Genomic DNA, 26,109 nt, shown 5'->3' on the forward strand with positions numbered 1-26,109 from the left:
CATGTGTTAAGCCACAAATCAAGAATCTACCCACTTCCAAGTAGAATCAATATCATCTGCCCTCCATCGAGAGGATAGATGGTTATATCTCTCATCCACATACTTTGTGCTTATGTAATCATGTTCCCTTCTTTTGGAGTCATTAACTATGTCACCCCTTTTTTTGTTACATGCCACTATTCCTCAACGAGGCATAAAAGAGTTTTTAAAAACCATCGAACTAGAGGCATGCTACACAAATAAACTCTTACCTTAATTATATACATATACTTTGACAATAAGCAAAGGTACCTATAAAAACCAAAAAACTCTGGAAAAACATCATTAGCTCTCCTCTGAAACATCACATACAGATAAAAGATCCAGAAAACATTCAGTGAGATACCTGCCCTTGATGCCCCTTTCCAGGCCATACGGATAAACATCATTACCTCTCCTCTGAAACATCAGATACAGATAAAAGATACAGAAAACATTCAGTGCGATACCTGCCCTTGATGCCCCTTTCCAGGCCATAAAAAGAATTATGCAACATGTGTCAATCGTCAGCTGAAAGAAAATTGATACCACTAAGCTAGAACACTGAGAAGATTAGTCAATTGCCTGACCTTGTTCCTACAGAACTATGATTAAGCATGTGCCCTAAATTGATCAGCTTTCCAACTTTATTAAAAGGTCCAAAAGTTCCCCCTTTTTCAGCTTGGAATAGCCTTTCACTCCTTTAGATTTCGCAAAGCTCTTCAGTTCTGCAAGTTTGAACTTGTGAAGATTGGCAATATGAAGAGGGGGCTCAGACTGACTTTCAGCCATTATTAAACTCGCACTTGCTTCTCTGACTAAAGAAACACCCACATTGCTAGAGATCTTGTAGCTTGGTGGCTTTTTGTTTGAATCTTCTACCTGCGGTGCATGCTGGTGCGCCTTTACAATGGGTGATTTGCGCAAAAAATAAGACTTCGGCCTGGAAGATTGGGCAGCTGCAGTTTTCCTTGGAGGTTTCACTGCAGAGTCAGTAGCCCTGTCAAGAGGAAAACCTGGATCTGCAAGAAGCGGGGGAGACCTCACATGATGCCTGGAGGCTGAAGAAGGAACGGGTGATTTCCGAACAAACTTTGATGGCAGTCTCTTGGGTGTCTCTATATTAAGAACTCCTTCCTTGGTTCTTTGAGGCATCCTCACTCTCTTTCCCTTGTTAATCTCTTCACCTGATTGGTTCTCAAGAATCAGATTTTGGAAAGACTGTACACCTGTCCCCATGGGAATTGGAGACCTTTTGACAAAGCATGACTTTGGTCTTGACAACAGCTTCACGCCATCTTTGATGCTAGCTGGAGTAGCTTCTGTAGCCCTTTCTTTTGATGAGTTTTCCACTTGCCTGTTTCTTCGCTGAACTGCTGCAAGGGGAATTGGTGACTTCTTAAGAAAACAGGAAGGTAAACGGCGTGGCCCTGCAAACTTTCCTGCAAGATGGTCGCCACAGCTGGATGACAGCTCGTCCACTTTGCTTGAAGTGCTGGAATTAGGAAGAGCCCCGAAAGAGAAGTGCAAGAATCCATCTGCAAGCTCTGTCAAAATACAAAAGCTGCAACAAAAGTGAGGACTGGATTGCTGGCCACCGAGGGCTACAATTGAGAAGTGTAACCAGCACCAGCAACAATATACAAGAAAACAACACATACATGCACCAAACAAGAAGTCCTGCATACACAATCAAGTACAAAACTAACCCCAACAAGGTTACAGTACACAATCTGTGTGTATTTACTTGAAAACTTGATTCAGAAAATTCGTAATGGTGAATTGATTCCCCAATATTGAAGGATGTTAGAGGAAGCATGGTTAGTTAATGTAACAGGCAGCCTGAATCTTGGAGCACTTCACTATTCACTTAATGAACTACAAACTAACCACAATGATTATGCCAAAGTGAAATGATTCACAATGCACCACACTAGGGTCCAAGATGCCCTCCCCTCTTACATGCTTACACCAGTATTAACCAGGACTATGGTTATGGTTGGGGATGGACTAAACCAAATCAACTAGGCTAACAATTAGGGTTAAAAGCTAACCGAAGATTAGGGTTAGGGCTTAACCATCCTTAGGAGCTGTTAGGAACAGTCCAAGAAGCATCTAACCAAAGATATACCAACACCTGAGGATCTATTTATATATATATACCGTCATAAGGCCAAATGAATCTGAAATTTTAAAAGAAAGAACAGAATCACCAAAAACAAACAAAATTTTAAAAACACCCGAGAAAATAATAATAATAACTACTTGCAAAAATAGACAAATACATGACCAAATCACACACGCCCACATACACACAAATTCTTTATTGAACCACAAGAAAAGAATTTCTAACAAACAAGCTAAACAAATTTTAAATGACTAAGGATCTTGATGGGGAGAAAACAGCAATTAGGGTTAGAGTTCATTCATGGGAGACATACACAGAGAAGCAAAGGAGAGAGAGAGAGAGTTGTGGGGATAAGTCAACTCATGAGGCATGAGTGTGTGACTCCCCTATCACACATGTATATTGCACTAGTACACATAGTGCACTTAGTACATTAAAAGTACTAAGTGTACTATGTACTATAACTTATGGGCTTGTACACACTATAAGGGTGGGCATAACGCCTTTACCCCAACAACCTCCCACTTAAAGGCAAAGTGCCCTTAAGTAAAGGAAAAGAAAAAATCAGCATGTACATGATAATATACAAGGCCATATCAAGGCTGAAACTGGCCTCATCCAATGCCCATCAAGTATCTGCAATGAGCAAACCGCTCCGGAGGCAAACTCTTCGTCAGCAGATCCGCCGGGTTGTCATCCGTATGAATCTTAACAAGCTGAATTTGCTTGTTCTCTATCACCTCTCTGATGAAGTGATACTTCACATCCACATGCTTCGTCTTTGCATGAAAGACAGGGTTCTTTGCCAACTGGATGGCACTCTGACTGTCACAATGCAACAATGGAATATTCCCTGTATAGCCCAAATCAACCACTAACCGAGATAGCCATAATGCCTCCTTGCAAGCCTCTGTGGCTGCAATATACTCGGCCTCTGTAGTAGATAAGGCTGTGCACTTCTGCATCCTGGATATCCATGACACAGCACCTCCTGTGAATGTAAATACATAACCGGTAGTAGACTTCCGGTTATCTGGATGACCGGCATAATCCGAATCCGTGTAACCATGCACTAATGCATCCTGTTTGCCAAAGCAAATGCACAAATCCTGTGTGCCCTTCAGGTATCTCATGACACCTTTCACTGCTTCCCAATGCTTCTTGCCAGGGTTGGCCATGTATCTAGAAACCACTCCCACTGCAAATGCAATGTCCGGCCTAGTAGCAACCATGGCATACATGAGACTGCCACAAGCTGAAGCATACGGAATCTTGGCCATATCAGCCCTGTTTCTATCTGACTGTGGGCTGTCCATAGCACTGAGTTTCACATATGGAGGCAAAGGAGTACTAGCTTTCTTCCCCCCGTCCATATTGAACCTCTGCAAGACTTTGCCAATGTATTCCTTCTGAGACAAATACAACACATGCTGATTTCTGTCCCGAAGTATCCGCATACCCAAAATGTGATTTGCATCACCCAAATCCTTCATATCAAAGGTTTGATGCAGCCTCTGCTTCAAAGCATCCATCTCTTTACGAGATTTCCCAGCAATCAACATATCATCAACATACAAAATGAGAATCAAGAGACTGCCATCCAAAGCTTTTTTGGTGTACAAGCAGTGATCTATGTCACTTCTCCTGAATTTCTGAGATTTCATGAATGTATCAAATTTATGATACCATTCTCTTGGTGCCTGTTTGAGCCCATAAAGACTCTTTTTCAGCTTGCATACAAGCTTCTCCTTTCCACTTACTGCATAACCCTCTGGCTGCTGCATATATATCTCCTCATGGAGATCACCGTGAAGAAAAGCAGTCTTCACATCCATCTGAATCAAGTCCAGATCATCATGCGCAACCAAAGCCAACACAGCTCTAAGTGTGGTCATTTTGACCACTGGAGAGAAGATCTCATCAAAGTCCACACCATATTCCTGCTTGAAGCCCTTAGCCACTAACCTGGCTTTGTATCTTGGCTTTGCATCTGATGCAACTTTGAGCCTGTATACCCACTTGCATGGCAAAACCTTCTTGCCTGCAGGCAAAGGCACCAACTTCCAAGTTCCATTTTTATGCAGAGAATCCATCTCTGACTTCATGGCACGCTCCCATAGAGCCTTGTCTGCCCTCTCTAAAGCCTCTTTGTAACATGAGGGCTCCCCACAGTCAGTAAGCATCAAATAGTCAACCCCTGGAACAAACCTGTCAGGGGCTCTGGAGGGTCTAGTGGACCTCCGTACCCAATGACCATCATTTGCAGGTTGCTGTCCAGCCTGCATATCACCCATTGGTGGCTCCTGTTCCATGTCATAAGGCTGAAAAATCATGCCCGGTATCTCCTCCAACTGTGGTATATCCATAGGGATATCTTCTGCCATATCTGGCTGTCCATTTGGACCATTTTCAGCACCATTTAAGGGCTGGTTTTCCTGCTGTAATGGCTGATTTGCAGCCCTTTGTTGTTGTCCATGATGTCCATCATCATCAAAGATGACTCTGACAGGCTCCTGTTGCCTTGCAGGCTCCTTATACATGCATGTTTCATCAAAAATGACATCATTGCTGCGTATGATCTTTCTATTCATGGGATCCCAAAGTCTATACCCCATTTCACCTCTGTCACCATATCCTAGGAATATGCATTTGTGAGACTTAGGATCAAGTTTGGTGCGCATTTCCCTGCGTATGTGCACGTACGCAACGCAACCAAACACTCTCAAGTGCTTGTATGACGGAGGCTTCCCTGTCCATACTTCCTCTGGCACTTTCCCACCAAGCCTCGTGTTAGGTGACCTATTTATAAGGTGAAGGGCTGTCATAACAGCTTCAGCCCAAAAACCATGAGGTAATGCAGCATGTGACAACATAGAACGGACCTTCTTCTGAATGGTCCTGTTCATCCTCTCTGCTGTCCCGTTTTGTGGAGGATCATAAGGAGTAGAGAGCTCCCTTTTGATGCCTTTAGCATCACAAAAGTCCTGAAACTGTTTGGACATATACTCTCCCCCATTGTCGGAACGCAAAGCCTTCAGTGTTTTGCCAGTTTGATTCTCAACAAGAGCAACAAACTTCTCAAACACTGAGAATGTATCACTCTTCAAACGAAGAGGATAAACCCACACCTTGCGTGTGGCATCATCAATGAAAGACACAAAGTATTTTGCCCCTCCCAAAGAAAGCTAAGGCATCTCACATACATCTGTATGCACAAGCTCTAACTGAGCATCTTTCTGTCCAAGAGCTTTCTTGTGGGGGCACTGTAGTTGCCTACCATATATACAATGCTCACAAAATTGAAAACTTGAAAACTTTAGAGAAGGCAAGTAACCCAAACGAGACAATTGCTCCATTCCTTTGACACTCATGTGTCCCAACCGGCTATGCCACATAGAAATTTCCGGCAGCTCGGTTGCATTTACATTAGCATGGTGACAAACACCTGCATGCATAAAGTAAAGAGTGTCCACCTTAGAGCCTCTGGCAACAACCAGTGAGCCCTTACTAATTTTCCACTTTCCACGACCAAATGTGGTAACATAATCAGCATCATCAAGCTGTCCAGTAGAAAGCAGATTCTTCTTGATCTCAGGCACATGCCTGACATCATGGAGCATAAGCTGTGAGCCATCTGAAAATACAAGCCTCACATCACCTCTGCCAAGAATTTTGCATGCATGGTTATCACCCAAATAAACCACTCCTTCATTGCCAGCAGTATACCTAACAAACAAGTCTCTGCAACCTATGACATGAAAGGAGGCACCTGAATCAATGATCCATGAGTGCATACCATGACCACCTGTAAGAAGTGAATGGGCATCAAGTGAAGAAGTAAATAGGACCTCATCCTCACTGCCACCTGCATGTGACACATTGATTTCTTCGATCTTGACTCCACTTTTGCCCTTTGGCTTTACATCTTTGGCTTCATCCTTCTCTTTGTCTTTGCCTTTTCCCTTTTCCTTTTGATCATTTTTCCATTTGTAGCATTGTTTTTTAATGTGTCCCTTCTTGCCACAATAATGGCATTCCAAATCCTTTTTGGAGCGAGACTTGCTCCTTCCCCTTTCTTGGCTTTTCCCCCTTTGCTGGGATCTCCCACGTGCATTCATTGCATTGGACTTTCCAACAGAGTTGTTTTTCCTGTTCATCAATTCTTGAAGAAGAGCACCCTCAACATCTGCATATGACAGCATAGCATGCGAATTGCTAGTGGCTGTCCTGAATGTGTCCCAACTCTCTGGCAAAGTGCATAACAGAAAAGTGGCTTTGAACTCATCGTCCATTGCCAACTTTTGATTGATAACTTGGCTGACAATACCATTAAACTCATTTAGATGGGCTGTCATAGACGCCCCTTCCTTCATCTGAAGACCTATGAGTTTCTTCAACCAATACACTTTGCTTGAGGCACTTTGCTGGGCATACAAGTCCTGCAATCTCTGCCACATTCCCCAAGCTGTCTTCTCTTCACGAATGCTGAAAAGTAATGAGTCTGACACAGACAACATGATAGTAGATCTTGCCAGCTCATCCATATCTTCCCACTCTTCAGCAGTAAGAGAAGCGGGCATTACACCCCTTTCTTTGATAGGCTTGTGCTGCTTTTTCTGGAGCAACACATTGTAGCACTGGGTTTGCCAAATATCATAATTATGCGAGCCTTCAAGCTTCTTGATGTGAAGCAATGAAGAGCTCTCACCTGTGGTTGCCATAGCAAAATGCAACCTGTAAATGCCTAACTCCCTGCAAAGTGTGCAAACACTGCACCCTAAGCACACAAAGTGCTCACAAATGTTCTCCCAAGCTTTATCTCCCACTGCGGAAGCAAGAATGCAACTTTTCTCCCACTTTATGTGATGAAAACACCAAAATCTGGTTGCTGCAGATTTTGGACAGCACCTTAAATGTGCTCTTTTGCCCTTCCAAAGTACTGTACAGCAGTACCAAGTGCTCACCAATGATGTACCAAACCTGTACCGGCAAGTACAGCAGCTGAATTTGAACCTTTTGGTCACTCAAAACAGTGTACAGCCATGCCAAAACTTGCACAAAGCTGTGCCAAATCTGTACCAGCAGGTACAGTAGCAATAAATGCTCTCCTGGCTGTCCAAATGAGTGAAAATCAGACTTTAACAGTCCCGAACACTGCATACAACAGTTCCGAACAGAAATTGGGCAAAAGCCCCTTGACTGCAAGCTGATTTCTGAAGATTCAAGGCATAAATGTCTTGCCTGCTGCTTTGCCAAGCTCAACAAGCATGAAAACTTGAAAAGCCCCTTGATTTAAGATCAATTTCTGATCATACATGGTACATTGACGCACATGAAGGCATCCAGAGTGTTCACGATGCTTCCCCCTGGCCACATATACATCCAATACATGAAAGCCCCTTGATTTACAGGCACATTGAGTGCTTGTAAGGCATCAACACATTATCCACAGCATCAACTGCGATTGCCTGCATGCAAATCAACCGAATCGGCACAAAAGCCCCTTGATTTGCACTGCAATTTGCTGCAATTTTGCCCAAATGTGCGATTTTTCACATCATACAGCATGTATGAGTGCTTAATTGCACAGTTACATCAAAAGCCCCAAATTTCGACATCCAATTTCCTGCAAATTGATCCTGATTTGACCAATTTCCTGCAAATTTATCCTGATTGTGACCAATGTCACCCAATTTTGCCAATTTTGCTCAAAAATTGAGCAATTGGGCACCTGTACCTGCTCAATTGAATTAATTGATAAGAAATTCGCAAAAAATTAAAGGCAAGTACCTATGAAATTCTGAATTTCTCTGATTTGCAGAAAAAAGGGGTTTTGCTGATGCTGCTGCAGAATTAGTGCAGATGAAGGACTCCTTTGCAGCAGCCCGTGCGAATCTCTACAGTTCTCTGATGAGACCCTTTTCTGTGCTCAAGCGTTGAAGCCACCTGTAGAAGTGATTAGCGGCGAGTGTGGTGGGCCTTGCCCAACCGAAATCCTATCGCAGCTCTGTGAGGGAAAGCGGGCCTGCGCTTACTTTTGTTGGCGTGGCAGTAGAAACAGGCCACCAGAATGCAGGAACGCCACGCAGAAACGCCCAAATGGTGAGCTTGCATCTTTCACGACCCTCCTCCAGACCCTCGCCACCGCAAAAAACACTACAGGCAAAAGTGCCGACTGCTGCTGTATGTTTACGTTGCCGCTTGGTTTATGCCTTCGCTGTCTCCTTCGCCTAGCGCACACGTTCACACGCTGCCTTGTGTTCGCTTCAGTTCGCTCGACTTGTAGCCTTCGCCGTCGACTTCGCCTCCTTAATAAGGATCAACCCCTAGTCGACAAAAGCTGCCGCCTGGGTTCCCTTCGTAGCCAGCTATCTTATGCTGTCAATTACGCATTGTCTGCCTTCGTGGTCACTATCTCGGGTGCTGTCTACATACTGAAGATTAGAACCTTCTACAGGTACAGAAATGTTTCGGCCCTTGCAAGATCTGAGATGGTTCAGTTTTCGCTTGCTAGCGACCTTGCACGACTTGATCAGATTACATCGTTTGCAGCATTAGGAGGTAGTATTTGTGTCGGCGGGAAAAATGGCTCTGATACCAGTTGATGGGGAGAAAACAGCAATTAGGGTTAGAGTTCATTCATGGGAGACATACACAGAGAAGCAAAGGAGAGAGAGAGAGAGTTGTGGGGATAAGTCAACTCATGAGGCATGAGTGTGTGACTCCCCTATCACACATGTATACTGCACTAGTACACATAGTGCACTTAGTACATTAAAAGTACTAAGTGTACTATGTACTATAACTTATGGGCTTGTACACACTATAAGGGTGGGCATAACGCCTTTACCCCAACAGATCTTCCATAGCCTTGCACAAACTCCTTGCGTTCCTCGAAGTAGGTGTCAAGGCTCCTCTTTGCTTATCTCCAATTTGAATAGCTTCCGAAAGTAATGCGCTGCTCATCACTGTACTAACACAAATCAAAAAAAGCCTTCCAATTCCTTAGCCAGCTACTCATGTAAAGCTGCTCACAATCTTTCTGCTCTCCCAAGGTGGAAAAAAGTTGCATGGCAAGTTAAGTAGGTGCAACTACGGGACCTCACGATTGCATCTCATGCAATTGCTTTTGTAAATCAAGCACGATGGAGAATAAGTTGTAACCATGGTTGTCACGGTACGAAAATACGATACCGTACGGGGATTTTTGGTACGATATGAAATTTTGGGATACCGTACGATAAAATACGGTTTTTTTTTTCACTTACAAACTATGGAGCTTCAAGCTTGAATGTGAGGGAAGGTTGGGGGGGGGGGGTGTCTATAACACTTCAGGAACCAAAACATGGAGATGTGTCTCTCCCAGTTGGATCTCCCAATTGTCTCCAAAAAAGAGCCTGCATGGGTAATGCAATACCAACGGTCTCCCAATGTAGTGTTTCTGACTAAGGGACCGTCCAAAACTAATCTACTATTCGTATGGTTGCACAAACTAAGAATAAGTTAGGAAAACGTTAGATTCATGTCTAGAAATCGATACATGTATGGGCTGTCCCATAGGTTGATTGAGAACCTAGTGCTGCACTTGTTGAGCTTGTGGATGACTCACATGCTGACTTCCTTGAGAATCCATGCCAAAAAGCAATGTGGAAACCCTCAAAACAGCCATTGAGCTTGTTGCCTCTTGTAAACCTCAAGGCTTGAGTGAGAATCTGTCACTAGCCTAGACATTTCACAGTATGAAAGGGGTCTGGTGGACTCCAAGACGTCTAAATATTTGGAAAGTACAAGCTTTGGGAATGGCAAAGGATCACACTCCTAAAATCTGGGAGGGTTACTATTTTTGGCCCGACTCCGATGGAAATTCTCTTCGCGTCATTACGTCTGCAATTGAGCAAATAGCAAGAGTTGCCAAAGTACCTATGACAAATGGACTATGTAACTATTTGGCCCTCCAAGCTCTTTTCACATGATGGAACTCATGACCAAACACTTGGACAGGTTGATGGATACATGGGAACAGGGTTCCTAAAGCTAGCATTGGATAAAGAACCAATCTTGGTCAAAAAGCAAGAAAAAGCAAAAAGTCAAACTATGTTGACCAAAAGCAAAGGGCACCATTGGAAAGAGGACATCGATAAACCACTTTTCCGAAAAGCAACTCTAGGGCCAAAAAGCAAGGCCCTGAAGCTATAAAAGCACAAATCAAGAACTTTGGCTATTATGAATATTTAAATGAGAAAAGCAGAAGCAAGTAGTGTGACATGTGAGGGATTTGACCGTCGTAAACACAACCTTGGGCTAACTAAACTGCACTTAATAATGCTTAAGAAAGACAAATCGTGTCAATGCAATGGAATGCAGCTATATTAGATGAATGGGTTACAATGAGATCTGAATAGATCTATGATGCTGTCCTAGATGAATATCCTTCTCGAGATGAGAAGAATAGGCTAAATGCTGATGCTGAGGACTGTTCCTTGCTCCAATGCTGAGGTCCACCCTTTGATGCCGGCTTCCCTCTATGTAGGAGATAGGACTGATGAACTATATGCTGAATATGCTGCCTATGTGCTGAATATGCTGATATGCTGGATCAACTGCTGTCCCACTGTCTTTCCCTTGTCTCCTGGGAAGGAAACGCTGAAGGGATGGCTTTGGAACGGATGCGATGCTGATCTGATGATGAAACGCAGTTGCTCTCCAACGCTGGGGAGGTGGATGCTCTATGCGTTTGCAGATCTGATGGACTGAACTGAACTGAATGCTGCTGAACTGAGATGCGATGATCTATGCTGAAAACGCTGATCTGAGATGCGATGATGGACTGAATGGGGCGATGCACTTCTATTTATATGTGGGTACTGATGTAGGTCGGCCAGCCTTGCTGAATGCTCACGACTGGCATAAATGCCTTAAATGCTTGTCGGCTGCCCACTGTGAATACCATGTGCTGTCCGCTGGTCATCATATGCTGTCGGCTGCCCATAATGAATACCTTACATGCTTATGAAGACTAAGGTGCTGATGTTAGTGATGAAACATCCCCATACTTTTTTTTTCCGAGAAAAGATCCTTCCATTAGTTATATAAAAACGCCCGTAGGGCTACAAAAGATCCTCTCCTGCTCACAAGAAAAACAGAGCAGTGAACAAAGCAAGGCAGCCCGGGAGACTCTCCCTAGGTGCTGAAAAGTACAAGCATCAGTACAAAGAACTGAGGGGCTAAATCATACAATAGGAGGGGGGGAAAGCCAAACAGGTGGCCTATAATGCCAACGGGGGGACCCCGCGTGTAGGGTATAGAAGGGGCCGCTTCGCCAGGTGGTGTGAAAGGCCTGGCGCCGCAAGATCGCCTCATCCGAGTCGCCCCGGATGCGGTCATACTGTCCTCGCAGGGTGTGGATCAACTCCTGCCAAATCCCCCGTACAGTCTCTGCTGGTGGCTCCAAACCTGAGGGCAATCCCATAGGCAATGTCTCTGTGTCTCCATAGGGTGGCCGCATCGGACGCAGGCGGCCGGAAGACCGCTGTAGACAAGCCAGGTGCCAACTGCTGAGCCCCTGTGGTGGGCGACCAGCCACTAGAAAGTCGAGATCTTGCGGGCCTGTCGACTAGCCCAGAGCCGGGCCCAAAAATCCTCCAGGAACTCCTATGAGAGTCCCTGTAGCCGCCAGTGCCCCGCTGCAGCTGGAGAGACCATCCTCCTCGCCATCAAAATATGCCACCCTAGCCGAACAGTATACTGGAAAAAGGTGATCTCTGTGGCCTCAAGGGATGCATAAGGATCATGCCACTCGTACTCCCCAGGGTCCCACTGTAGCCGGGCCAAGGGGCGCGCTGCATATTCCCATATGCGCCAATCCGGGAGCACATCTACAGGGCCTGGGTCAATATGCCACTTCCGAGAAGCGACTGCCACTACCCAAATCCTCTGAAAGGTGCACTCTGCAACCAAAGGCGACTCCACCTCCACTCTCTGAAGTCTGCCCTCATCCTGAATCTCATAGTGGAGGCATCTGCCATCCTCAGTGCAAGCTCTGACAGCAATCAGGATCTCCAACTGTGTAAAGGCTCCCATCCATCGTGGGGCCACAAGCTCGAGAGGCGTGTACCACTCCTCTGTGAGTGCCTCCTGAATGTCATCCCTCATAATCAACCCCCCTCTGAAGTGACTCAGCCTCTCCACCTGGATCTCCTCTGGGAGACTGCAAAAGGCCTGCAAGTCTCCAGAGCTACGTGCTGGGCCTGCCGCCAAAGGTCCCCAGGCTAGACGAGGCCGAGAATCCAACATATGACCCTGCTCTGTGCGAACTGCTGGGCTCCAGATGAGCGGCTGTCTGGCCCGCTCCTCAACACAAGAAGGAGGTCTCTGAGAAAGCCCCGGTCTCAGCAGCTCCCAAGCTCTCAGGATGATCAAAGCAAATCTGTCCTCCCAACCTCTACTCAGGCTTGTCCTCCTCATCTCTATGAAGATCCATCGAATCTCTGGTGCCCAAGTGCCCCCTGCTGGGGGAGCCCGAACCTGCAGCCGCTGCAAAAGAAGCTCTTTCCAAGGCTCAGCGCCTGGAAGCAGCCCCCGAACAATAAGCTTCCCCAATAAGGCTCTACTCTGATCGACTGGATTTATAATGCCCAAGCCTCCCTGGGCGAGCGGAAGTGTAATAACTGCCCAAGCAACTTTTGCCCGAGCTGACTGACCGTCCCGCCCGGACCAAAGAAAGTTCCTGATCAGCCTCTGCACCTGGCTGATGCAAGAGCTCGAGATGATCCAGCAAGAGCTCGAGATGATCCAGCAAGAGCTCGAGATGATCCAGCAAGAGCTCGAGATGATCCAGCAAGACGTAATGTACCACATGGTCGCTAAAAGCACCTGATTTGCCACCACCACCCTCCCAGCCAAGGATAGCCGAGCTGTACTCCAATACAAAAGTTTCTTCCGAATGCTCAGAAGAAGCGGGGCAATCTGCTGCTCAGGTGACAAATCTCGTCCAATCTAGCATCCCAAATATCGCACTGCTGTGCCAGGAGGAATCCATCTAAAACCGGGGATGCCGGAGTGGGAGCGCTATTGATCCAAAAGGCCACTGTCTTGCGCCAATTGATCAATGCTCCCGAAGCTGCACTAAAAACCTGGAGTGACTGCTCTGCCCGAAGAAGATTGGCCTCCTGGCCATGCAAAAATAAGCCCGTGTCGTCAGCAAACTCAGCATCGAGCAGGTCCTCCCCCCGGACTGGGAGCTGGAGTCCTCTCAAACCAACCTCCTCTGCCGTCAAATACATGCTCATAGCCTCAGCAAAGAAGAGAAATAGAAACGGGGCGAGAGAACACCCCTGACGGACTGATCTGGTCAGCTCAAAACTCGGCCCCCGTCCTCCTGCAATCAACACCTGGCTACAAGCTGTGGAATACAGAGCCACCACCCCTCTAATCCAACCTGGCTCAAAGCCCAGGCGAAGCATAGTGCCCTCTAGGAAACCCCAATCAACTCTATCGTATGCCTTCTCAAAATCGAGAAGCATCACGACCAAGTCCTCACCAAGAAATCTAGCTCGGGCCGTCGCCTCCCAGAAGGTGAAAATGTTGTCAAGGATACTACGCTCCTTGACGAATCCTGTCTGGGTAGCATAAATCAACTCCCCCAGGAAGGGCTGGATCCTCAAACTCAAGGCCTTTGCTAAGACCTTGTAGACAGTATTGAGGATCGTAATAGGTCTCCAATGCCGAATATCATCTGATACTCCCTCCCCCTTGGGGATAAGAAAGATCAAGCCCTCTGAAAAGCTCTGTGGCATCACCCCAGTGTCCAAAACATACTGAAAGCCCCTGCGGAGGCCTGGTCCCAAAAGGTCCCAATAGCGCATAAAAAAGGCAGGCGTCGATCCATCCTCCCCTGGGCAACTATGGCGCGGCAGGACCCTCAAGGCCTCAGCAAGCTCAACCTTTGAGAGAGGCTCACCCAGAACTGTACGCATACGATCTGTGACCCTCCTCTGCACATGGGCCCACACAGTCTGTCTACAAGCATCCCGAGCCTCAGTGGCTGGCTCCGCTAAAAGCAGGTCTCTATAGAACCCAGTGGCAATGTCTCTGATCTCCCCGGGCTCAGTAGCTACCGATCCGTCCGGCCTCCCAAGCTGACGGACTCCTGCTCGAGCATGGCGGCGTTCAGTGATCTCAAAAAACTCCCCAGTCACTCTATCACCAAGCTGCGTCCACTGAGAGGCCTGGCGGCGATAATAAAACTCATGTCTCTGCTCCTCTGCCTCTCTAACCTCCTGGCGTGCCTGGCTCAGCTGGGACGCCACCCACTCACATGCAGGCTGCTGCTGCTGAAGGCGCTGAAGCGAAGCAAGGCTGCATCTCAGCCGATACTCCCGCTCACGAGTCTCTCTCAGCCGTGTCAAAGCTGCAGAGTGCAGAAAAGAGCTAAGCTCGATGAGTCCCTGGGCACACTGGCCTGCTGCATCCTAGTCAGAGCACTGACTATCATGCCAGATCCTCTCAATGTCCTCAGCGAGACTAGGATCTGTAAGTACCCTCTCTGGGATCCTCAACTGCAGGCTGGGCTCCCGTGTCCGCTACTCAAATGTCAAAATAACTGGCGCATGGTCTGAAAATGAGGTGCCAGCGAGAATGCCAACGGAGCTCCCTCGCTCCTCTAACCAGTCGCCCACATAAAAACGATCAATCCGTGATAGATTAGTCCCTCCCTGTCGGCGATCCGACCGAGAGAAACTAAGACTGTCCTGAGAGCGGGAGAAGGCCCCATGCTGCCATGCATCACTGATCCTCAGTGACATGCAAAATCGCTCCCAAGCTGCAAGCTCCGTGCCGTGCACTGTAACATGACTGCCTCCCACCCTATCGGCCGGGTCCTCAAGCATGTTGAAGTCTCCCCCGACGCACCAATGTGCGGCCTCTGGCAATGCATCCGTAACCTGGGTCCAGAACTCAGCTCTGGCACTAGCATGGTTGGGCGCGTAGACGTTGAGCACGCCCAAGAGCTCATCATGCATCCTCAAAATGACGTACTGTGCTCTACCAGGCACAATGATCCCTTGATCCACAATAACCTGCCGCCATACATCTGCAATGACCATGCATACTCTTCCCTGTCCACCCAAAGGGCCAAACCCTGCAGACCAAAAGGTGTCCCATCTACCAGGCATCACCGAACCATACCTCCGGATCCTGCTCTCACCCAAGTGGTGCTCCTGCATCATTAAAATATCAATACTGCCACCAACCAGGCATCTCTGCAGCTCTTGCCTCAAGCAACCACGATAGCGTATATAATGTGCTCCGCCAAGGCCCTGTACATTCCATGAGATGATCCTCATGGATGACCTGCTGAGGTGGATGCTGTCTCAGCCATACGGCGGGCCTTTGCAAGCGGCTTGGATGGAGAATAGTCCCCATCCGAGCGGCTACGAATCTGCCCACCCGGTGTGCTGCAAGAATCACGGATCAGGCGCCAGTGGCTGTCCCATGGCGACTGCCTCCCGCTCAGACAAAGCAACCTCGTGTATGCATACATATCCAAGGTCGCGTGCTAAGTCTGCCAGTATGCGAATAACCAAATGACGAATCCCTGAGGCATCCACACTCTCGGGATCCACGAAAAAATGAGCCAACTCCCATAGTCGGCCTATCACATCTGTCACCTCCAGATCGCTCACATGGTGGGAAAACTCAACTGCCTGAGTCTTCAAAGTGCTAAGAGCGAGCTCCAGAGTCCACTCCCGGTCGCATGGGCCACAGAGAGGGAACGAGAAGGCCACCGCTGACTCAAGTGCCTCCTCCCCGCGGACTGGTGGTATCACTACATGAACTCGGATGGGTGCTGGCTCATGGGGGCCCTCTACTCCAAAAAGCCGTGTGAAGGAGTAATCAAAAGCCTCCGAGCGTTGTCTAGTGCCGAGGCGACTCAGCCGACTGCGGATAGATGATATCCGTGAAGCCCGAATCGGCATGGTAAGTCTCCTCTGCGGGGCTCGATCAAGGTCGGCGCTCAGAGCCCTCCGGACTGCAGGTGAACGCCAGGGGACTGCCAGGGCCTCCCGGGGAGCTGAGGCGGGCGGGGGGGGGGGGGGGAAGGGGGGGGCGACGGGGGTGGAGAAGGAGCCGCTGCCGTAACCGGAGCAGGGGCGGGAGGCGGCGAAGGTGGAGGGGGGGGACGGGGGTGGGGGGGTGAAGGAGGGGGTGCTAGCATCTCCTAGTCCTCAGTCGTCGCAGGGGTCTCCTCCTGGAGGGAAGCAAAGCTGTTCCTCACGGGAACCCAGCGGTGCTGAGACTGTGGCTGCTGCTGCATCGGTCTCTGGGCGTGCTACTGTGGCTGTCTCCCTCGACGGCGCCCATGTCCAGGCTGCCACTCCGAGGTCTCGGTGGCCTGAGCAGGTGTCCCGGAGGCTGCCTGCCGAGCCGCATCTGTGGACGTGCCATCAGGGGCCTGCTGCTGCGGTGAGGGTCGGGGTCTCCTACGAGGACAGGCCTTGGCCAGGTGGCCGACCTACAAATAAAGCACTGGTTCGGGAGCCCCGAGAACTCCACTCTCTGATCAATCCATCCCCCCCCCATCCTAGGTAGCTGAATGACCTTCGGAAGGGAGGAGATGTCAGGGACCAACACTCTGACCGACGGTAGCCCGGCTGCTCTGGCCACCACTGAAGCTGCTGTGGGGCCAGTCTCTAGCACCGAACCCACCAATGCTCCTAGCCTAGAAAGGAGCGGCAGGTACTCGCGGCGGAGTCCAGGGAAGCAAACTGTAACATGGAAAAGGCGCTCTCCCTGCTCGGCCGCTGCTGCTGGGTCAAAGCCATGCTGCCAAGGTCTGAAGAATGCCCGAGCACCCCTGATGTCTAGGGGACTCATGGCTAGGACCTTGGCCGCGCTCTGGGCTGTCTCGAACTCGATCTGGTAGTGACCACGGCCCAGTAGCTGCACGTCCAGGATCTTGCCCACATCTGCAAGAAGGCGGGCCTGGAGAAGATCCCGGATCTCCCCTCTGCTGGGACGAGTGCCGACTATACGGCAAATGGTGGAATGTGCCTGAAGGCGTTCCACCTCTGCGGCGAGGCTCGCTTCCTCTTCTGGCGAAAGAGAAAGCCTGATGGGGGTATCCTCACGGGCGGGCGAGGGGGCTGCGGGAGAGTCCCTCTGAGGTGGGGCGGGAGGAGCCTCCATCAGTGTCTGAAGCTAAGTCGAAGGCGGAGCGAAAGCGGAAAGTCCTGCAAGAGCCGAGCTGCACACAAAGGACGGAGGGGGAAGGCGGCAGGCAAAAAGAAGGAGACCCCAGGGGGCGAAAAAATCAGAAAAAAGGGGGGGGGAGGCAAGGCGGCGAAGACAAAAAAAAAGCCCCTAGGGGGAGGCGGAAACAGCACAAAACAAGGCGCGGGGGGAAGATAAGGTGACGGCAGCGAAAGGGGGGGCGGGGCGCTGAAGGAAGATGGGAGGGCGCGAAGGAGAGGAGGAGGAGTTGGGGGCGGCGGGCGCTGCAGCGCAGGGTCGCGCAGGGCAGCCAGGCGGGGGAGAAGGGGGCAGACGCGAGAGCAGGCGAGGGGGGGGGGGAGCAGATGCGATGGCGGGAGAGAGGGGGGAAGCGTGCAGACAGCGCGAGCGGGGGAGGGGGGGGCGTGAGCTTCAACGAGCGCTATTGCCCCGCGACAAAAGTTGAAGTGCCCGATACTGGAGAAACATCCCCATACTTATGGGGATAAATGCCTGACTAATACTTAGATGTCTGATTAATGCTTGATGATGCCATGCCACTTGTACACCTTATGGGTGTGCACGTGACATTCCCCTCTGCTAAACTGTTGCTGGGTGGTATACCTGGCAACCTTTCGACTCCTCTGGTGATCCTTCTCCATTGAACCACTGTCCCCTTCTAACTTCTTTTGCCGGGACTGAGGTCGTCTATAGGAGTGGAATCCTTTGAGCCAAAGACTTATCTACTGCAGGAACTGAATGGCAAATGCTGCTAAAACTGCTTGGAAATACCTGAGTCACCCCTGACCTGCCTGTGGAAACCTTTCAACTACAATCTCCGTCGTTCATGAAGCTCTAAACCTCCTGAACGATGTTGGAGCAAACTTCCGTCTTCTTCTGTGGAAGAGAACCCCCTGCTGCTGCCAGTTGAAGCCCAAAAACTTATGTACTCCTTTGATGATGGGGTCATTCTTCCCCAGAGAATTCATGGGCAAACATGTATGCCTTGCAGATGCAAGACTGACTGCTAAGATGACTGCTATGCAAGCCATGTGCAACCCTATATGCTGTGCAAGAATGCAGATGGATGGGTTACTAATGCATACCTAAGGGAAAATCCCTAAGGGTGGCCTCCAAGATTTTGAGAACTGGGTTTAACCGTGCGGAAACGATTAACATGATGTCTGACTGAATGACTGATGGAATGAAAATGATCTAAGGCTGGTTACCCTGTAACGCTCTGATACCAATGTGACTTGTGAGGGATTTGACCGTCGTAAACACAACCTTAGGCTAACTAAACTGCACTTAATGATGCTTAAGAAAGACAGACAGTGTCAATGCAATGCAATGCAGCTATATTAGATGAATGGGTTACAATGAGATCTGAATAGATCTATGATGCTGTTGTAGATGAATATCCTTCTCGGGATGAGAAGAATAGGCTGAATGCTGATGCTAAGGACTGTTCCTTGCTCCAATGCTGAGGTCCACCCTTCGATGTCGGCTTCCCTCTATGTAGGAGATAGGAATGATGAACTATATGCTGAATATGCTGCCTATGTGCTGAATATGCTGATATGCTGGATGAACCGCTGTCCCACTGTCTTTCCCTTGTCTCCTGGGAAGGGAACGCTGAAGGGATGGCTTTGGAACGGATGCAATGCTGATCTGATGATGAAACGCAGATGCTCTCCAACACTGGGGAGGTGGATGCTCTATGCGTTTGCAGATCTGATGGACTGAACTGAACTGAATGCTGCTGAACTGAGATGCGATGATCTATGCTGAACTGAGATGCGATGATCTATGCTGAAAACGCTGATCTGAGATGCGATGATGGACTGAATGGGGGGATGCGCTTCTATTTATATGTGGGTACTGATGCAGGTCGGCCAGCCTTGCTGAATGCTCACGACTGGCATAAATGCCTTAAATACACCATGAATACCATGTGCTGTCAGCTGGTCATCATATGATGTCGGCTGCCCATAATGAATACCTTACATGCTTATGAAGACTAAGGTGCTGATGTTGATGATGAAACACCCCCATACTTATGCTAATAAATGCCTGACTAATACTTAGATGTCTGATTAATGCTTGATGATGCCATGCCACTTGTACACCAGATGGGTGTGCACGTGACAAGTAGATAAAGCGAAAGCAAATCAAGGCAAAAGCAAGGACCCCTTTTCAAGTATATAAAGAAGCTTGCACCCTCTTGGAGAATCATCAAATTTTGGAGAGCCATCTTGGGAGACCCATCTTTGAAGGCTTGATCATCATCTTTATCATCAAAATCTCCCTCTCCACCGTTAGCCTCTGCCTTGCTTGCAACACCGCCTCTGCCGGCTGAGCCACGCCGCCGCCGCCCAAAGCTCAGCTCTGTCGGCACCTCCACTGCCCAGAGCCTGCCTTTGCCACCTGTTTATCTGTTTCCGCCGCCGCCGCCGCCTCAGAGCGCCGCCAATTTTCCACCTCTGCAGTGCCTGCTACACCACCCTAAGCTGTCCGCTCCGCCTCCTACTGCCACCTCTGTATCTCTATGTGAGCAGCCCCTCCGCCATCAACTAAACTCAGCCTCTACTTTACCTCTCCTATTGCCACCTCTACACGACTTGAGGGAAGAGCCGCCGCCCCGAGTTGATTCATGTCTAGTCCTCCATCTGCCATTTTGGAGTGTACCTTTTGAGATTCTCTTTGTCCAGTTATGGTGTAGATGTCAGAATACGCAGCGGAGATGATGACCAAATCTGGGAACACGAGAGCAAAAACGCAGGCAGAAAAACAGCACAAGAGAGAGAGAGATGTAGGCGTGTAACTCTACTCTATATACACAAGAAGATCCCGAGAAATGATACAAATAGTGGTATGGGGCTGGGGGCCTATATATATACCCCCACATCAGCAGTCGGCCTGCTGTAGGGCAGCCGACTGGACACAGGAACCTCCACGACTGGATAATCACAGTCGGCCAGCATCTGAATGGGTCGGCCAGCCCCACGACTCATGCACTGCAGTCGACCATGTCACAGATGCAGTCGGCCAGGCTCAGGGTCCTCCTGCCACTACTAGACTGCCTCCCATGCCACAGAAAAATGGAAAAAAATACGGGGAGTGAGGAAAAATGATAAAACACCTGATAAGGGCGGGCACACCCACAACAAAGGCCCTGGTGTATAAATCTAGACAAGAGATGACTTCTAACACCCCCTCTCAGCTCCTGGCTGTGAAACCAACCACTGGGAGCTGGGGTGCCGCCTGAGCAAATCCTGAGAGAGCGACTTCGTGAAGAGGTCCACCGTACTGTCCTCCGTCAAACAGAACTCTAGCAAGATGTCATCATCAACGATTTGTTCACGAACAAAGTGCCTCTGGATGACCATGGGTTCCTCCAGTGGAAGCCCAAACCTGCAATGTAACCTCCTCCTGCTCCGTAAAACTGCTCCTGGGCCTGAAGTAGATCCCCTCGTGTCCGGATCTCCTCCCCAAACCGAGTCACTCCAACCGTGGAGTCGGACTCCATCCAACAATCCCCTTCCTGTGTACAAGAGTCCATGATCCTTCGCATGCCACAGAAACCACGGGAAACGCAATCCTACCTCCCAAAGAGACATCTGCAACCATAAGCTCAACCGCCTCATCAGGAAGCTCCCGTCCAATCTGGTGTCCATCAACCAGATCAATGAACCATACAGCTTCTGAGTCAAAGAGACATCACACTGCTCACAAGGATCAACACCTGTTACGGTGCACAAGCAAGTCCTAGAAACCTGATGAAACCTGTCAACCACCCCCTCTGAATCCGGAACCACAAAGCCTGGAGAAACCACCTCCTTCTGCAAGTAAGCACCTGCCACCTGCCTGGCTTTCCAAAAGGTCCCCTGTCACCAGCCTGGACATTTCCCAGTCTAAAAGGGGTCTAGTGGACTCCAGGATGTTTAAATATTTGGAAAGTACAAGCTTTGGGAATGGGGGATTATCCTAGAATACAAAGGACCACACTCCTAAAATTTAGAAGAGTTGCTATTTTTGGCCCGACTCCGATGGAAATTCCGTTCGCGTCATTACATCTGGAATTGAGCAGATACCAAGAGTTGGCAAAGTGCCTATGACAGAATGTCTACCAGTTGGGATATTTTTAGAGGTAAAGATTATGGAAGGACCCATCTCTTAGATTGGGACATGTGGCAAGAAAGTGGACCAAAGTGAGACAAGTGGCCTGACACTTGTTAGAAAAAGGATCAAAGTGAGACAAGTGGCCTCACACTTGTCACTTCAGCTATTGTGTGGCTCTCCACTCGTCATCGTAGCCTTCTCTTGCCATTTTAGCTCATGGGAGGCCCAAATCTATAAATTGGAGCCCTCTCTCTTCATTAATAGAGGCTCTCTTGCTGCACACTAGCCTCTACCACCGTTGAAGGTTTCTCTAATGATGGCTACTCTCTTTCTCTCTCTCTTGAAGGCTGCCCATGAAGAATACCGGCTGTATGGGACTGTTTTGGAGGCTTCCATCGCGAAGAAATACTGAAGGCAAGGGTATTCAATCATTTATTATGATTTTTAGTCATTGTATGTGTTGTACCAGCATTTGTACTTGCTGTACCTACTGTACCAGCCACCGTACCTGCTGTACCAGCCACCGTACCGGCTGTACCAGCCACTGTACTTGCTGTGCCAGTCATTGTACTTGCTGTACCAACTTCTGTACTTGTTGTACTTGCTGTACCAGCCACCGTACCTGCTGTACCAGCCACCGTACTTGCTGTACCAGCCACTGTACCTGCTGTACCAACCACTATACTTGCTGTACCAACATTTGTACTTGCTGTACCGGCTGTATCAGCCACTGTACCGGCTGTACCAACCATTGTACCTGCTGTACCGGCTGAATGGAGAGTTGTACTTGCTGTACCAGCTCTATTGCATGAAGAACCGTGGTTTTTGGGGAAGAGTCAGTACCCACACGGAGGTATATGGATTATATTGTTGGCTCGGCATTTCTACAGCCTATGTTCCGGCTCAGTTGCCTTGTGTTGGGCTGTGTTATGGCATTTGTATATGGCCTCAAAGCTTGTACATGATATTATTCTCCTTGGGTAATAAAATACTCCAAGGGGGGGGGTCGGCCCATTCCGGCCTCTATGCGGTGTCACACGTGCAAGCTCCATTTGCAGCATTTGTGGATGTTTTGTCCAGCTTTATGTTTTATGCAAAGTGATGATGGATATATGTGTTAAGGCTGTGGCCATGTTTTAATGTTTTAATATGCATTGATGGTATCAACAAGTGTGTCAAAGGCCCTAGTCCCCCGGGCACCCGCCATCGCGAGTTACATTGGTATCAGAGCCTAGACTTTCTTGGAAGCGGAGGCTTCCTTCTATCAATAAGGAAGAGAAAAGATCTCAAGTGGGGACCACACTTACCATCATTGCTGTAAAGCATGGCCAGCCGCTTCATAGCTTATGAAGCAAGAGCATGAGCAGTAGACAGCTTGTTGATCTAAGGATTAGCTTACAGGCAAGCTATATGGAGATATATCTCAGGATATCTTAAGAATATGGTGACGAGATATTTCTTTTGGCTTCATGACCAACCTGGCAAAGAAAAGCTAAGTATACTTTGAGTTTGCAAAGTTGGTGCTTTGGCTATTTACTATGAAGTGTTTTTGATGTTCACTAACCCTTGTATAGCTATGCAAGGAGAAAGGTGTTGTTGTTTGCCTTGAGATGGTTTCAGGGAAAATATTGTTTATGGCTCCCTTTAATGGGATGAATTCTTTTCATGGCTCCCTTTAATGGGATGAATTCTTTTCATGGCTCTCTTTATTGGGATGGATTATATCTATGGAGATTTCTTTCTTGGACGAGATTTATATAGATATTGGGCTTCACAAGCAATTTCTATGGACGAATCTGTCCGAGTTTATAGAGAAGAAATCTTTGGATATCTCATGGATAAGATGCTTTTATGGATAAAGTCCACCTCTACTCCAAGGTGTGTGGTTAGCACGGAGTATGTGGTAAGAGTTATGGTATACAAGGATTATGGTATACAGGTGTATGGATTCCTGGACTTCTTTTCTAGGAATTTGGATCCATCCTCAGGTTTATGGATTATGTTTATGGCTCCCTTTTACTGGGATGGATTATTCTTTTTGGCTCCCTTTATTTGGGATGCATTGGACTTATGGAACTCATGATTCACATACCCTGTGTAGTGTTCTCTTGTTCTACGTGCTCTCTTGAAGATTGTTTCTACCATGTGAGGGTGGAACAATAGAGAGCAGATGGAAGGGAACATGGGCACTTCAAAGGGTAGTGACAAGCACAACATACCCTGTGTAGTGTTCTCTTGTCCTACGTGCTCTCTTGAAGATTGTTTCTACCATGTGTGGGTGGAACAATAGAGAGCAGATGGAAGGGAACATGGGCACTTGAGAGGGTAGTGTGAGTTGGTGGCCGAAATGCCTATAAACTATGTGTAGCAGAAATGCGTATGGAACACCAGGTTATCTATGCCTGCGAGTGATTGTTTTCAGGACTCCTTGTTTAGCCGCCCTGTGTAGTATTTCTCTTGTCCTAAGTGCTCTTCAAGATGTTGCTACCTTGCTTGGTAGAACATAGAGCCAATGGTAGAGAATATGGGCACTGAAGTCAGGCCGGGCGTCAAGGCAGCTCCTTGGTGATCTACATCGACATACCATTGTTTTCTAAATGCTGAATTTCATATGCATTGGCATGGAGGATTTGGCAATGGAAGCCCGTGAAGCTATGTATTGAATTTCTCCCATAGTAATACAATTTACTCAAGGGAGGGGTCGGCCGTTTTGGCTCATTGTGTGTCTCTTGTAAGCCCACCTCTCATCCAAGGTGTGTGGTCAGAGTACCAACACGGAGTGCAAGTGGTAAAGTGGACATGACGGGACTTATGTCTATGCCAAGGGTCATGTGGACCGATGTCTTGTTGGCAGGAGACTTATTTTGTCTCGCCCATTTACTTGGGACATGGATTATGATATCTGGACTTATGGGACTGATTTGTCTTGCCCATTTACTTGGGACATGGATTATGATATCTGGACTTATGGGACTGATTTGTCTCGCCCATTTACTTGGGACATGGATTATGCTATCTGGACTTATGGGACTGTTTTGTCTCACCCATTTATCTTGGGACATGATTTTGATATTGGTATTATGGAGACTTATTTAGTCTCGCCCATTTCTTTGGGACATGGATTCTTCAGTTATATTGGATTTTTTGAGACTGTCTCGTCTCGCCCAATCGATGGGACATGATTATATCTTGAATATATGCCTTGAAGCTTAAAGTTGCGGACAACTTTTAAGAAGTTGGGGAGGATGTCACCAGCCTGGACATTTCCCAGTCTGAAAGGGGTCTAGTGGACTCCAGGATGTTTAAATATTTGGAAAGTACAAATTTTGGGAATGGGGGATTATCCTAGAATACAAAGGACCACACTCCTAAAATTTAGGAGAGTTGCTATTTTTGGCCCGACTCCGATGGAAATTCATCCTCAGAATGACATACTGTGCTCTACCAGGCACAATGATCCCTCGATCCACAATGGCCTGCCGCCGCCATTGTGGATCGAGGGATCATTACCATGCAAACTCCTCCCTGTCCACCCAAAGGACCAAACCCTGCAGACCAAAAGGTATACCATCTACCAGGCATCACCGAACCATATCTCCGCATCCTGCTCTCACCCAAGTGGTGCTCCTGCATCATCAAAATATCAATGCTGCCACCAACCAGGCATCTCTGGAGCTCCTGCCTCAAGCAACCTCGATAGCATATAAAATGAGCTCCGCCCAGGTCCTGTACATTCCATGAGATGATCCTCATGGATGACCTGCTGAGGTAGATGCTGTCTCAGCCGTGCGGCGGGCCTTCGCAAGCGGCTTGGATGGAGAGTAGTCCCCATCCGAGCGGCTGCGAATCTGCCCACCCGGTGTACTGCAAGAATCCCGGATCAGGCGCCAGTGGCTGTGGCCCATGGCGACTGCCTCCCGCTCTGACAGAGCAACCTCGTGTATACATACATATCCAGGGTCGCGTGCTAAGTCTGCCACTATACGCACGACCAAATGACGAATCCCTGAGGCATCCACACTCTCGGGATCCAAGAAAAAATGAGCCAACTCCCAGAGCCGGCCTATCACATCTGTCACCTCCAGGTCGCTCACATGATGAGAAAACTCAACTACCTGAGTCTTCAAAGTGCTAATAGCGAGCTCTAGAGTCCACTCCCGGTCGCAAGGGCCACAGAGAGGGAACGAGAAGGCCACTGCTGAATCGAGTGCCTCCTCCCCACAGGCCGGAGGTATCACTACATGAACGCGGATGGGTGCTGGCTCATGGGGGCCCTCTGCTCCAAAAAGGTAACCGAAAGCCTCTGATCGCTGTCTAACACCGAGGTGACTCAGCCGACTGCGGATAGATGATATCCGTGAAGCCCGGATCGGCATGGCAGGTCTCCTCTGTGGTGCTCGAGCGAGATCGGTGCTCAGCGCCCTCCGGACTGCGGGCGAGCGCCAGGGGACTGCCAGGGTCTCCCGGGAAGGCGAGGCGAGTGGGAGGGGAGGAGGGGGGGGCGAGGGGGGCGGAGAAGGAGCCGCTGCCGAGACCGGAGCGGGGGCGGGAGGAGGCAATGGGAGGGGATGGGGGTGGGGGTGGGGGTGGGGGTGGGGGGGTGAAGGAGGGGGTGCTGGCATCTCCTGGTC

General features: G+C 48.7%; 1 protein-coding gene across 2 annotated transcripts in view; it reads right to left on the reverse strand.

Annotated features, from left to right (window-relative positions):
* Positions 1-391: 391 nt before the first annotated feature.
* LOC147604425 (uncharacterized) overlaps positions 392-26,109 on the reverse strand; it is a 36,663-nt gene continuing 10,945 nt past the window's right edge. The window contains exons 2-3 of one of the 2 annotated variants that reach the window (XM_086795453.1): positions 609-1,565; positions 392-438 (exon numbers count right to left, since the gene is read on the reverse strand). In XM_086795453.1, the coding sequence (XP_086651579.1) occupies positions 652-1,565 (914 nt within the window). In that variant the 3' untranslated portion in view covers positions 392-438; positions 609-651. Of the gene's footprint in view, positions 1,566-26,109 lie in introns of both variants that reach the window. The other variant, XM_086795452.1, reaches the window with a different exon arrangement.

Source organism: Cibotium barometz, chromosome 62, assembly GCF_041138505.1.
Source record: "Cibotium barometz isolate CiBa-2024 chromosome 62, ASM4113850v1, whole genome shotgun sequence".
In the NCBI taxonomy this organism is placed as follows: Eukaryota; Viridiplantae; Streptophyta; class Polypodiopsida; order Cyatheales; family Cibotiaceae; genus Cibotium; species Cibotium barometz.